Genomic DNA, 12,074 nt, shown 5'->3' with positions numbered 1-12,074 from the left:
TTAAAATGCAAGCTCGATCGAGGCATACTTTCTTATAAATGCAAAATTTGAATATCTTTGGAGGGCGGACTTTTAGTTATATTTAGTTATGCTAGGATCAAGAGCGGACTTTTAGTTGTGTTTAACTAAAAGTCTCGCGGAGGGGCTTTCAACTTTTAGTTATGTTTAGTTATGCGGGTCCCAATGGACTTTTAGTTGTGTTTAACTAAAAGTCGCACGGGCTTGAACTTTTAGTTATGTTTAGTTATGCTGTCGTTCTCATATCGTTTATATTGTCTTTGTATTGTACGGTTATTAGTATTAGGAAAACTTAATACATTGATCGTGTGGTGATTTTCGAGGTTCAAGGAGTTGAGTATTTTGGAAAGGAAAGCATCAACGATGAGGAAATAACAAAAGAAAATATGAAAATGCGGGGAGTTAGCCGGATATCCTTGAATGCTTATTGCTTGGGTTGCTTGTCTCGTTTGAATTCATACTTATGTTAATTGTTGTTAATTTGTAAGCGAGATTAAGCATGTGAGTTGGAACATTATCTGCATAAGAAGATTAAAATGCAAGCTCGATCGAGGCATACTTTCTTAGAAATGCAAGGTGAATATCTTTGGAGGGGCGGACTTTTAGTTATATTTAGTTATCTCGGATCGGCGGACTTTTAGTTGTGTTTAACTAAAAGTACGCCGGAGAAAACGGACTTTTAGTTATGTTTAGTTATGCGGGTTCGGCGGACTTTTAGTTGTGTTTAACTAAAAGTACTGAGAAAAACGAACTTTTAGTTATGTTTAGTTATGCACATGTACGTTCTCATATCGTTTCTTATATTGCTTTGTATTGTACGGTTATTAGTATTAGGAAAACTTAATACATTGATACGTATGGTGATTTTCGAGGTTCGAGAGGAGTTGAGTATTTTGGAAAGGAAAGCATCAACGATAGAGGAAATAACAAAAGAAAATATGAAAATGCGAGAGTTAGCCGATATCCTTGAATGCTTATTGTTTGGGCTCCTTACTTGAAAGTTAATTATTTATTAGATTAGCTCGTTGGTGGAGGAGAAATGAATCTACTCACTCCCATACTTCCTAAAGAACAAATGTAATGGAAGGCATTTGTACAATGAAACGTGCTTTCACGCACAGGATAGTTGTATTTACGTTTTTCATTTTATTTATGGCATTGCTAAAGAAGACGATTAATGTACTTGCCTGCGATATCCTAATGAAATTGTGTGTATATGAAGGCTTCACCTAATCAATTTCTTGTTTGACACCTTAGCGAGTGAAGTTCTGTGATGTAATACGGTGGACTTCGACTTGAATATGGTGGTGGTGGTGTTCTTGATAATGAAGAAATCACGATGCGAGTGGGGTGGGGGTGGAGGGCGGAAGAAGGTGGGGGCGGCGGCGGTGTTGGTGGCGGGGCGGCGGTGGTGGTGAGAATGAGGAGAAAGTAGAAGAAAGAGAAAAAATAATAAAAGAAAAATAAAAAATGAAGAGTTGGTAATTTTTGACGTGGCAATGACTGCAATGATGTGGCAATGACGTGGCGCGAGTGTAATACACTCAACCGGTCCGGCCGCTAAGGGGGTAAATAATTATCGCTTAAGTTGTTTAGGGGGGTAAATAATTACCCGGTTAAGTTTAGTTGCTAAAGTGAGTTTTGCTGCCAAGTTCCAGGGGGAAATGATGTCTTTTCTCTTAAATTTACATACTATAAAATATTAAAATTTTCGCCTTGGGTTTGGGATGATGAAAACAATTATGAGTTGGCAACATAATTAACACCTAAAGTTCCAACTCTAAAACCTATTATATTACTCCTATTGAACTTAAATTAGTTCTAGCATCACGAGTAGTAATTACTAAGCTACAAGGTATTCCAACGATTTTGGATAGAAAGTTACAAAATATTAGACATTTTTCCTCTCGTGTGATTTTAAATTCTCTTAACGGATACTCAATCTTAGTAGTCTCATTTTCATTGATTTTCCCCCTCGTGCGATCTAAAATATATTTATTTTTGCTTAACATTATTTTACACTACCGTAAAATAGTGAGATCAATCTCTATTCTTGTCATCTTTCATGTTTTCTTGATTCATCACCTTTTAATTAGTAAAAATATCTAGAGAGTGTTTGTCAAAGTCATATAGAAGTATGTATGATATTGTGTCTTAATTTTTATTAGTGACTATAACATGATGTTCTTTTTTAAAAAAAAAAAACTGAAACTTAACTGAACTGTACCGATACTGAAGAGAAACTGACATGATGGGATGGTTTCGAGATGTCTAATTTTGGTTCTACAAAATGAAATAACCGAAAAATTGGTACGGTATAAATTTTATAAAATAACTATCCGAGCCGTACCATTGACACCCCTACATAATAAGTGTCACCTTAGGAAACCAAGACATAAATTGGATAGTTTTTTCCAACTCTACCCTAAGACAAAAACTCACAAGTTAACATCTAAATGATGATTAGAAAAGCCACATAGTAACTTGTTATTGTTGGATTCCCAATGTCAAAAGGATTACTATTTGTGCATGTTCTAATCAAGAGGCAAGAATAATTTATTTTTGTTATATAGGGGTAATTTAGAAAATTACACATTGTATTATTGGTTTCTTAATATGCGTATTTTTGATTAATGTGACACTTATTATAGCACGGAGGGAGTACTAATTAATTTACCATTTGCGCCGTTCCCCGTAATAAATTGAGAATGAAGACACATTAATTATTTAACTATTTATAAGTAAAAATAAATTTGATGTGAATGAACTTGTCTGGCACTTACAATTGATGGATATATTTCTATGTATAAATATAAATATTTTTCATTATTCTTCTCCTACTCCTAAAATAGAAGGGATATCATAGACTCGCCATATAAGCGCACTTTAGTAAAGGCCATTTAACTCTCAAAACACACCCGGCCCAAGTTAGCATCCGCGTCTTTCCTTGCGCCATAGGGCGGTGGATATTCTATAAATACCCTCATATTGCCCTCATTCCTGACTTCGTTTGCAAAGCCTCTTCTCAAATCGAGAGGAGACAAAGAGCGAAAGCAAAATTCAGATCTCTACTAATCAACTGAAACTAACTGAGAATCGAGTACTAAAATAGAAACTATACACATCTATAAATCAAAATCCCATATTACAAGTATCCAAACTGCTTAATTAATTACTGTAAAGTTGAAACCTAGATTGCGCCACCATGGATTTGCGCTTCCCTTATTCACCGGCGGAGGTTGCCAAAGTCCGGATGGTCCAGTTCGGCATTGTCAGCCCGGACGAAATTGTAAATTTCCAATCCCTAATTCACTTCTTTGAATTATCTAGGGTTTATTTTGAACGAAATTGATTTGGCTTGTTTTGTAATTGCAGAGACAAATGTCAGTGGTGCATATTGAGCATGGTGAGACTACGGAGAGAGGGAAACCTAAGCCTGGAGGTTTGAGTGATCCTCGGCTTGGGACAATTGATCGAAAGATGAAGTGTGAGACGTGTATGGCTAACATGGCTGAGTGTCCAGGGCATTTTGGTCATCTTGAGCTAGCTAAGCCTATGTTTCATATTGGGTTTATGAAACCTGTACTTAGTATCCTTCGTTGTGTCTGCTTCAACTGCTCCAAAATTCTGGCAGATGAGGTACTTGAATTTTGTTAGGTTGAAACTTTGCATCCAATGAAATATTGTGGTTTGTGGTTAGAGTTAGTATTTTTATGTGAAGAAGGAATGGTCTTGACTTGAATTACTGACCCTATGTGTACTACTGGGGAGATTTTTGAAGTTAGTAATATTAAATTTTAAGTGAGTAAACGATTAAATTTGGAGAGTATTGAGGTTTGCCAATTGTTTTTCCTTCTGTTTGAAACTAGCTAAACAAGTTTCAAAAGTGGTGATAAAACAGTATTTGCTATTATATCGACATGATCCTTTTTAGGAGGTAGTTTCTATGTATTAGTTAGTCTGGATTTGGTACTTTAGTGACTGGTATTTTTCTTGTGAAGGGTGCAAAATTTGTTAGAAGAGGGGGAGAGACAGAAAGTTTTCTATCTAAAGAGTAGTCAAACTCATTACCTTTTGATAGTTTACTTATTGAACAGTGAAAATTGGACTATAATTTATGTGTAGGAGTGATCTTTAATATTAAGATAGCTCTAATTCCGTTACGGTCTTACTACACTCCTTTACGGTTTCACTGATGAATGAAGAGGGAAAAAAAGGGGTCTTATCTTGACGTCTCATAAAGAAGGAAGTGGTCTGTATCCATTATCTAGACTATTGTTTCTGATGCTCAATGTAGCTCTGGGATGGATTATTGATTCCGTGGTTTTTCCGATTTTGTGCAGGAGGATCCCAAATTCAAGCAAGCCATGAGAATCAGGAATCCTAAAAACAGGCTGAGAAAGATGTTGGATGCCTGCAAAAATAAAACAAAATGTGAAGGAGGGGATGAAATTGATGTACAAGGTCAAGATTCGGAAACACCTGTCAAGAAGAGTAGAGGTGGCTGTGGTGCACAGCAGCCAAAAATTTCAATAGATGGTATGAAAATGGTTGCTGAATATAAGATGCAAAAGAAAAAGAGTGATGACCCGGAGCAGATGCCAGAACCAGTTGAAAGGAAACAACAACTCTCTGCTGAAAGGGTATGTGAATGTTTCCCCTAGGTGTTTTGGTTTGCTTGGGATGACCTCTCAACCTGTCTAATATTATACCTCATCTTGTAGGTGTTGAGCATACTGAAGAGGGTAAGTGACGAAGATTGCCTGCTGCTTGGCCTAAACCCAGAGTATGCTCGGCCAGATTGGATGATTCTTCAAGCACTTCCTATACCACCGCCACCTGTTCGTCCCTCTGTGATGATGGATACTTCGTCAAGGAGTGAGGTATTCATTTTCCTGTTGAGGTCGAGAGCTTAGTGTACTGTTGCTAAAAGTTTCACTTTGTCTGTACCTTCTCCTGTTCATTTCATAAAATTCTAGAAAATTGTGCCAATATAAGGATTACCTTTTTCTGTTAAATTTCATGTAGGATGATTTAACACATCAACTGGCCATGATTATTCGTCATAATGAGAATTTGAAGAGGCAGGAAAGGAATGGGGCTCCGGCACACATCATTTCGGAGTTTGCACAGCTATTGCAATTTCATATAGCTACATATTTTGATAATGATCTGCCTGGACAACCAAGAGTATGCTGATTTTCTCTTTGAGTATACTTTTCTTTTAACTGTTGGATCTCTTGAAACTCCATTTAGTTTTAATTGCTGAATTTTACATATTCTAACCTTTCAGGCTACGCAAAGATCAGGTAGACCTATTAAATCAATATGTAGTAGATTAAAGTCAAAGGAAGGTCGGATCAGAGGCAATCTGATGGGCAAGAGAGTAGACTTTTCTGCTCGGACAGTGATTACTCCCGATCCAACTATTAACATTGATCAATTGGGAGTTCCATGGAGTATTGCTTTGAATCTCACTTATCCAGAAACAGTGACACCATATAACATTGAAAGGTGTGTTGTTGTTCTTGTCGAAATGAACCACACTCACCAATCCACTTGAAAAAAGGAGATTTCGAACTGTATAATTTTGTGCTGATTGAAAGGCGGGTTTTTTCAAACAGGTTAAAGGAGCTTGTTGAAAATGGACCTCATCCACCTCCTGGTAAAACCGGGGCCAAGTATATAATTAGGGATGATGGCCAAAGGCTTGATCTCCGGTACTTGAAGAAGAGCAGCGATCAGCACCTTGAACTAGGATATAAGGTTTGTTTCTTCCAGTTCCCAAGTTATTGAGGAGCTTTTGATATCTAAGATAGCTCCTTAACATCCAATGCTGCCAATGCAGGTTGAGAGGCACTTGAATGATGGGGATTTTGTTCTCTTCAATCGGCAACCCAGTTTACACAAAATGTCTATTATGGGGCATAGGATCAAGATCATGCCATACTCAACTTTCCGCTTGAATTTATCTGTCACTTCTCCCTACAATGCTGATTTTGATGGTGACGAAATGAACATGCATGTTCCCCAGTCATTTGAAACCAGAGCAGAGGTGCTGGAGCTTATGATGGTCCCTAAGTGTATTGTTTCACCCCAGGCAAATAGGCCTGTAATGGGTATCGTCCAGGATACCCTTTTAGGTTGCCGAAAAGTCACTAAAAGAGACACCTTTATAGAAAAGGTGAGAATCCACTTGTGCCGTTTCAAAGCGCTTACCATAAAATATTTAATGATTTTGCATAACTTAGTAAAGACTGCGTACTTTCGGTTTGCAGGATGTCTTTATGAACATCTTAATGTGGTGGGAGGATTTTGACGGGAAAGTACCCGCTCCAGCGATTCTGAAACCAAGGCCACTTTGGACCGGAAAGCAAGTTTTTAACCTCATCATACCAAAACAAATAAATCTGTTAAGATATTCTGCATGGCATAATGATACAGAAAAAGGTTACATAACTCCTGGAGATACTCAAGTTAGAATAGAGAAAGGGGAGTTGCTATCTGGTACTCTTTGCAAAAAGACCCTTGGAACGTCCACTGGAAGTCTGATTCATGTTATATGGTATGCATTTTCAGAATTTTGTATTTCTATTTGGTTCCCCTGGCCTTATATCTTGCTTTCATATCAAGTTTGCATCTGGGCCCATTCACTTGTGGTTGGTTTTATATCAAACCTAAATACCTTTATAGACAATAACTGTTTTGTGATGCTCTGTGGCTTGCTTTCCTCCTGTTTATGTGAGTATGTTGTCACTAGTTGATGTGAGGTGGATGAGATGATAGCATCAAACATAGGCTCTGTACTTGTGTTACAGTAGGCGGAGTCATTGTCCTTTTTTCCCTAGTTAACCCTGCCTCTGCAAACAGGGAGGAGGTTGGGCCGGATGCTGCTCGCAAGTTTCTGGGACATACACAGTGGCTGGTTAATTATTGGCTTCTTCAGCAAGCGTTTAGCATTGGAATAGGAGATACAATTGCTGATGCTTCAACCATGGAGAAAATTAATGAAACTATCTCGAATGCAAAAGCCAAAGTCAAAGAACTTATTAAAGCTGCTCAAGAGAAGCAATTAGAAGCTGAACCGGGGCGAACTATGATGGAATCATTCGAGAACAGAGTGAATCAGGTACCTTTTGTAAATTGACATCCATCTTTTCCTCTTTCTTTTGTGTGATAACTTTTTAATAATGTTTTCGTTGTAATCTCAGGTGTTGAATAAAGCTCGTGATGATGCTGGAAGCAGTGCCGAGAAGAGTTTATCAGAGAGCAATAATCTTAAAGCTATGGTTACTGCTGGGTCCAAAGGAAGTTTTATCAACATATCTCAAATGACTGCTTGTGTGGGGCAACAGAATGTTGAAGGGAAACGTATTCCTTTTGGGTTCATAGACCGTACTCTTCCTCATTTTACCAAGGATGATTATGGTCCAGAAAGTCGTGGTTTTGTGGAGAACTCATATCTCCGGGGACTGACCCCACAGGAGTTTTTCTTCCACGCTATGGGTGGTAGAGAAGGTCTAATTGATACTGCTGTAAAAACTTCTGAGACTGGGTACATCCAGAGGCGGTTAGTGAAGGCCATGGAGGATATAATGGTCAAGTATGATGGCACTGTTAGGAATTCATTGGGTGACGTTATCCAGTTTCTGTATGGGGAAGATGGGATGGATTCTGTTTGGATCGAGACGCAGAAGCTGGATTCTCTGAAAGCAAAGAAAACAACATTTGATGACATGTATGCATATGAGATCGATGATTCTAACTGGAACCCAAGTTACATGTTGCCAGAAGCTGTCGAAGATCTAAAAGGTATTCGGGAGATTCGTAGTGTGTTTGATGCAGAGGTTCAGAAGCTTGAAGCTGATAGACACCAGCTTGGGACAGAGATTGCTGTTACGGGTGACAATTCTTGGCCCCTTCCTGTTAACATTCAGAGGCTTGTCTTAAATGCCCAGAAGACATTTAAGATAGATTTCCGAAGACCCTCTGATATGCATCCTATGGAGATTGTGGAAGCTGTTGATAAGTTACAAGAGAGGCTTAAAGTTGTTCCTGGCGATGATTATCTGAGCATGGAAGCTCAAAAGAATGCTACTCTTTTCTTCAATATCTTGCTCCGTAGTGCCTTGGCTAGTAAAAGGGTTCTGAAGGAGTATAGGCTTAGTCGAGAGGCTTTCGATTGGCTAGTTGGTGAGATAGAGGCTCGCTTCTTGCAATCCCTTGTCGCACCAGGAGAGATGATTGGCTGTGTTGCAGCACAGTCTATTGGTGAGCCTGCCACACAGATGACTCTTAATACATTTCATTATGCTGGTGTGAGTGCCAAGAATGTTACTCTTGGTGTGCCAAGGTTGAGGGAGATCATCAATGTTGCCAAGAAAATCAAAACACCCTCTCTTTCTGTGTACTTGAAACCTGAGGTAGGCAAAACAAAAGAGAGGGCGAAAACAGTCCAGTGTGCCTTAGAATATACCACTTTGCGGAGCGTTACTCAAGCCACAGAAGTGTGGTATGATCCAGATCCTATGAGCACCCTTATTGAGGAGGATGTTGAATTCGTCAAGTCATACTATGAAATGCCGGATGAAGAGATTGACCCTGACAAAATCTCCCCATGGTTGCTTCGTATAGAGTTAAATCGTGAAATGATGGTGGATAAGAAACTTAGCATGGCTGACATTGCTGAAAAAATCAACCTTGAATTTGATGATGACTTGACATGTATCTTTAATGATGATAATGCGGAAAAGCTGATCCTTCGAATTCGTATTATGAATGATGAAGCTCCCAAAGGTGAACTGGATGAATCTGCTGAGGATGATGTATTCCTTAAGAAGATAGAGAGTAACATGCTTACGGAGATGGCTCTCCGGGGAATTCCAGATATTAATAAAGTGTTCATAAAGAATAGTAAGGTGCAGAAGTTTGATGACAATGAAGGATTTAAAGCAGAAAATGAATGGATGTTGGACACTGAGGGTGTGAATCTTTTGGCTGTTATGACGCACGAAGATGTTGATGCAAGTAGAACGACAAGTAATCACTTGATTGAAGTTATTGAAGTTCTTGGTATTGAGGCAGTTCGTAGAGCATTGCTGGATGAGTTGAGGGTCGTCATATCTTTTGATGGGTCCTATGTGAACTACCGACATTTGGCCATATTGTGTGATACCATGACCTACCGTGGTCATTTAATGGCCATTACTCGTCATGGTATTAACCGGAACGACACTGGTCCCATGATGAGATGCTCATTTGAGGAGACGGTGGACATTCTTCTCGATGCTGCTGTATATGCAGAATCAGATTACTTGAGGGGTGTAACAGAAAATATCATGTTAGGTCAGCTTGCACCAATTGGCACGGGAGGCTGTTCTTTGTACCTCAATGAGGAGATGTTGAAACAAGCTATCGAGATTCCATTGCCTAGCTACATGGAAGGTGGTCTGGAATTTGGCATGACACCTGGACGTTCACCTATCAGTGGAACGCCATATCATGATGGAATGATGTCTCCAAGTTATTTGCTGAGCCCAAATAATATGCGGATGTCACCGATGACAGATGCTCAATTTTCTCCTTATGTGGGTGGAATGGCTTTCTCTCCTACTTCATCCCCTGGATACAGCCCGTCGTCTCCTGGTTACAGCCCATCATCCCCTGGTTACAGCCCGACCTCTCCAGGTTACAGCCCCACTTCCCCGGGTTACAGCCCCACATCCCCTGGGTACAGCCCCACTTCCCCCACTTATAGCCCAAGCTCCCCTGGCTACAGCCCGACAAGTCCAGCATATTCTCCAACCAGTCCGTCATACTCACCCACTTCACCCAGTTATAGCCCAACATCTCCGAGTTATAGCCCTACATCTCCTAGTTATAGCCCAACATCGCCTAGCTATAGCCCTACTTCTCCTGCTTACAGTCCCACTTCGCCTGCATACAGCCCTACTTCTCCTGCCTATAGCCCCACTTCTCCATCTTACAGCCCCACTTCGCCATCTTACAGCCCCACTTCGCCGTCATACAGCCCCACATCGCCTTCATACAGCCCGACGTCGCCTTCATACAGCCCCACGTCGCCTTCATATAGTCCGACTTCTCCATCATATAGTCCGACTTCTCCTGCATACAGTCCTACCTCCCCTGGCTACAGCCCAACATCTCCCAGTTACAGCCCAACATCACCATCATACAGTCCTACATCACCAAGTTACAATCCCTCAGCGAGATACAGCCCCTCCCTTGCATATTCGCCAACCAGTCCGAAGCTGTCTCCTTCTAGTCCATACAGCCCATCATCTCCAAGTTACAGGTAAATAACCTTACTTTGATATGGTGTCGTGATTCTTTTGCTGAGACAGGAAAGATTCTTAAGTCGGGCTGTGTTTATAATAATACAGTGACTTTAGTAGGCCTTATTCTTCTTAACTAAGTTGCTTTACCTTATCTCTAGTTTTGAAGTCAGCTTCATAATAACTAGTTAGTTTTTGAAGTTGTCGGGGTTTGTATTGGTGGATTTCAGACTTATCTAGATATATTACTAATGACGTGATTATGCGGTTTTTGTGTTTGCAGTCCAACGTCACCTTCGTACTCTCCAACATCTCCATCATATTCTCCTTCAAGCCCAACCTACAGTCCCAGCAGGTAAATGATTTGCATGTGTTTCTGTATTTGATTTAATGCCTGAAATATTGGTCGATCTTAGAAATCTTATGTTGTAGGGTAACCTTCTTTTTTAGCTTTAGTACGTCTTTTGCTGCATTTTTAATTTAATGAACACTATTACCTGATCATTTTTTGAAATAATTCTCTCTTTTTCTTCCACCCCACCCACAAATTCAGCCCATACAACAACTCAGGTACAAGTCCAGATTATAGTCCCAGTTCTCCACAATACAGGTTAGTTTGATTTACTTTACCAGATAGTAATGCAGAGTGATTTATGTTTGTTTCTAAAAGCTGTTTTTCTTCAGTCCAAGTGCAGGGTACTCACCAAGTGCTCCTGGCTATTCACCATCATCTACTAGCCAGTACACCCCACGCATAAGTGAGAAAGACAACAAAAGTGTCAAAGATGACAAGACTGGTTAATCATTAGGAAAACACAAAGTTGTATTGCTTTTCACTTTAATCTTTCAGTGGCGAAACTGGCCCATTAGTCATTACTGTGCTTTCTGGAGCATAAGATTGAATGACACTGGACGCTGTAAAATATTTTTCGAAGAATGCTGGTTTTGTTCAAGTTTGTGGGTTCCTCTTTTTTCGGTTGAGAATGCTGTGGATAGGGGTAGGGAGTAAACGCGGTGTCATTGATTGAGATCAAATTGTATCAATGGGTGATTCGTCTCAATGGTTTGTTACATGTTGGAGATTGGAAATGAATTAATTGGGTTCTACTTTTCAACGGTAACCCGAATAGTGCAACCTGCAACCTGTGTTTTCCATTTTGGGGAGTAGGCTGCGTGTTTACCTTTGCTGCCTATGACCGAATTGGATATTGTGTTGGATGTGCTGAACGTTGCTTCCTACTTTTAAGTAATCTCAGAACTCCCGTGGAATAAAGATTTCGGGTCACTGTTTACTGATTCACCCTACTAGGTTACTGATTATAGATTTGAATTTCTAAGTATATTATAGATCTGATGCCTGGAAAAAGTCTTGTTTGATGGTTTTTACTCTGCTGGACAGAGTTGTGGGGAGTCATTTTCATTATGATAACAAGTAATCTTAGTTCAAGTGAAAGATGTCCTAATGTCGAATGAGAGTCTCGGTCCTTTTTGGTCTTTTTTCACTCTGTTACGATATGTTTTGAGGAGATAAAAAGGTGATGATCAAGAAGAGGAAATAAAACACATCAGAGTAGTTCCTACTAGTGTATGTCTGTTGAAGTGGTTGTTCCCACGGGCAACACGGTCTCCTGTATACCTCTTTAGGACAATGAAAATTTTAATCCAATGTGTAAATGGTATTTCAGTGGGAATTAGATTGCAAAGATATTGCAAAAATAGTAGTAGCGACAAATTTTAGGATCTTAATTCAGGTGGAAAAAT

General features: G+C 39.7%; 1 protein-coding gene across 1 annotated transcript; it reads left to right on the top strand.

Moving 5' to 3' along the window:
* Nucleotides 1-3,017: 3,017 nt before the first annotated feature.
* LOC132046389 (DNA-directed RNA polymerase II subunit RPB1) lies at nucleotides 3,018-11,395 on the top strand. Its single transcript, XM_059437010.1, has 14 exons — nucleotides 3,018-3,307; nucleotides 3,394-3,657; nucleotides 4,362-4,661; nucleotides 4,743-4,901; nucleotides 5,047-5,208; nucleotides 5,312-5,532; nucleotides 5,643-5,784; nucleotides 5,867-6,202; nucleotides 6,297-6,583; nucleotides 6,889-7,147; nucleotides 7,230-10,333; nucleotides 10,597-10,668; nucleotides 10,867-10,923; nucleotides 10,998-11,395. The coding sequence occupies exons 1-14, from the start codon at nucleotides 3,224-3,226 to the stop codon at nucleotides 11,113-11,115; spliced, it is 5,565 nt and encodes a 1,854-aa protein (XP_059292993.1). The 5' UTR covers nucleotides 3,018-3,223; the 3' UTR covers nucleotides 11,116-11,395.
* Nucleotides 11,396-12,074: the final 679 nt, after the last annotated feature.

This window comes from Lycium ferocissimum, chromosome 2 (assembly GCF_029784015.1).
Source record: "Lycium ferocissimum isolate CSIRO_LF1 chromosome 2, AGI_CSIRO_Lferr_CH_V1, whole genome shotgun sequence".
NCBI lineage: Eukaryota > Viridiplantae > Streptophyta > Magnoliopsida > Solanales > Solanaceae > Lycium > Lycium ferocissimum.
This window is presented reverse-complemented; position numbering and strand designations above follow the sequence as displayed.

Coding starts and splice junctions, on each gene's coding strand:
- LOC132046389 (XM_059437010.1), top strand. CDS start 3,224: ATGGATTTGCGCTTCCCTTATTCACCGGCGGAGGTTGCCAAAGTCCGG. Junction 3,658..4,361: donor CCAAAATTCTGGCAGATGAG/GTACTTGAATTT, acceptor GATTTTGTGCAG/GAGGATCCCAAATTCAAGCA. Junction 10,334..10,596: donor CCATCATCTCCAAGTTACAG/GTAAATAACCTT, acceptor TTGTGTTTGCAG/TCCAACGTCACCTTCGTACT.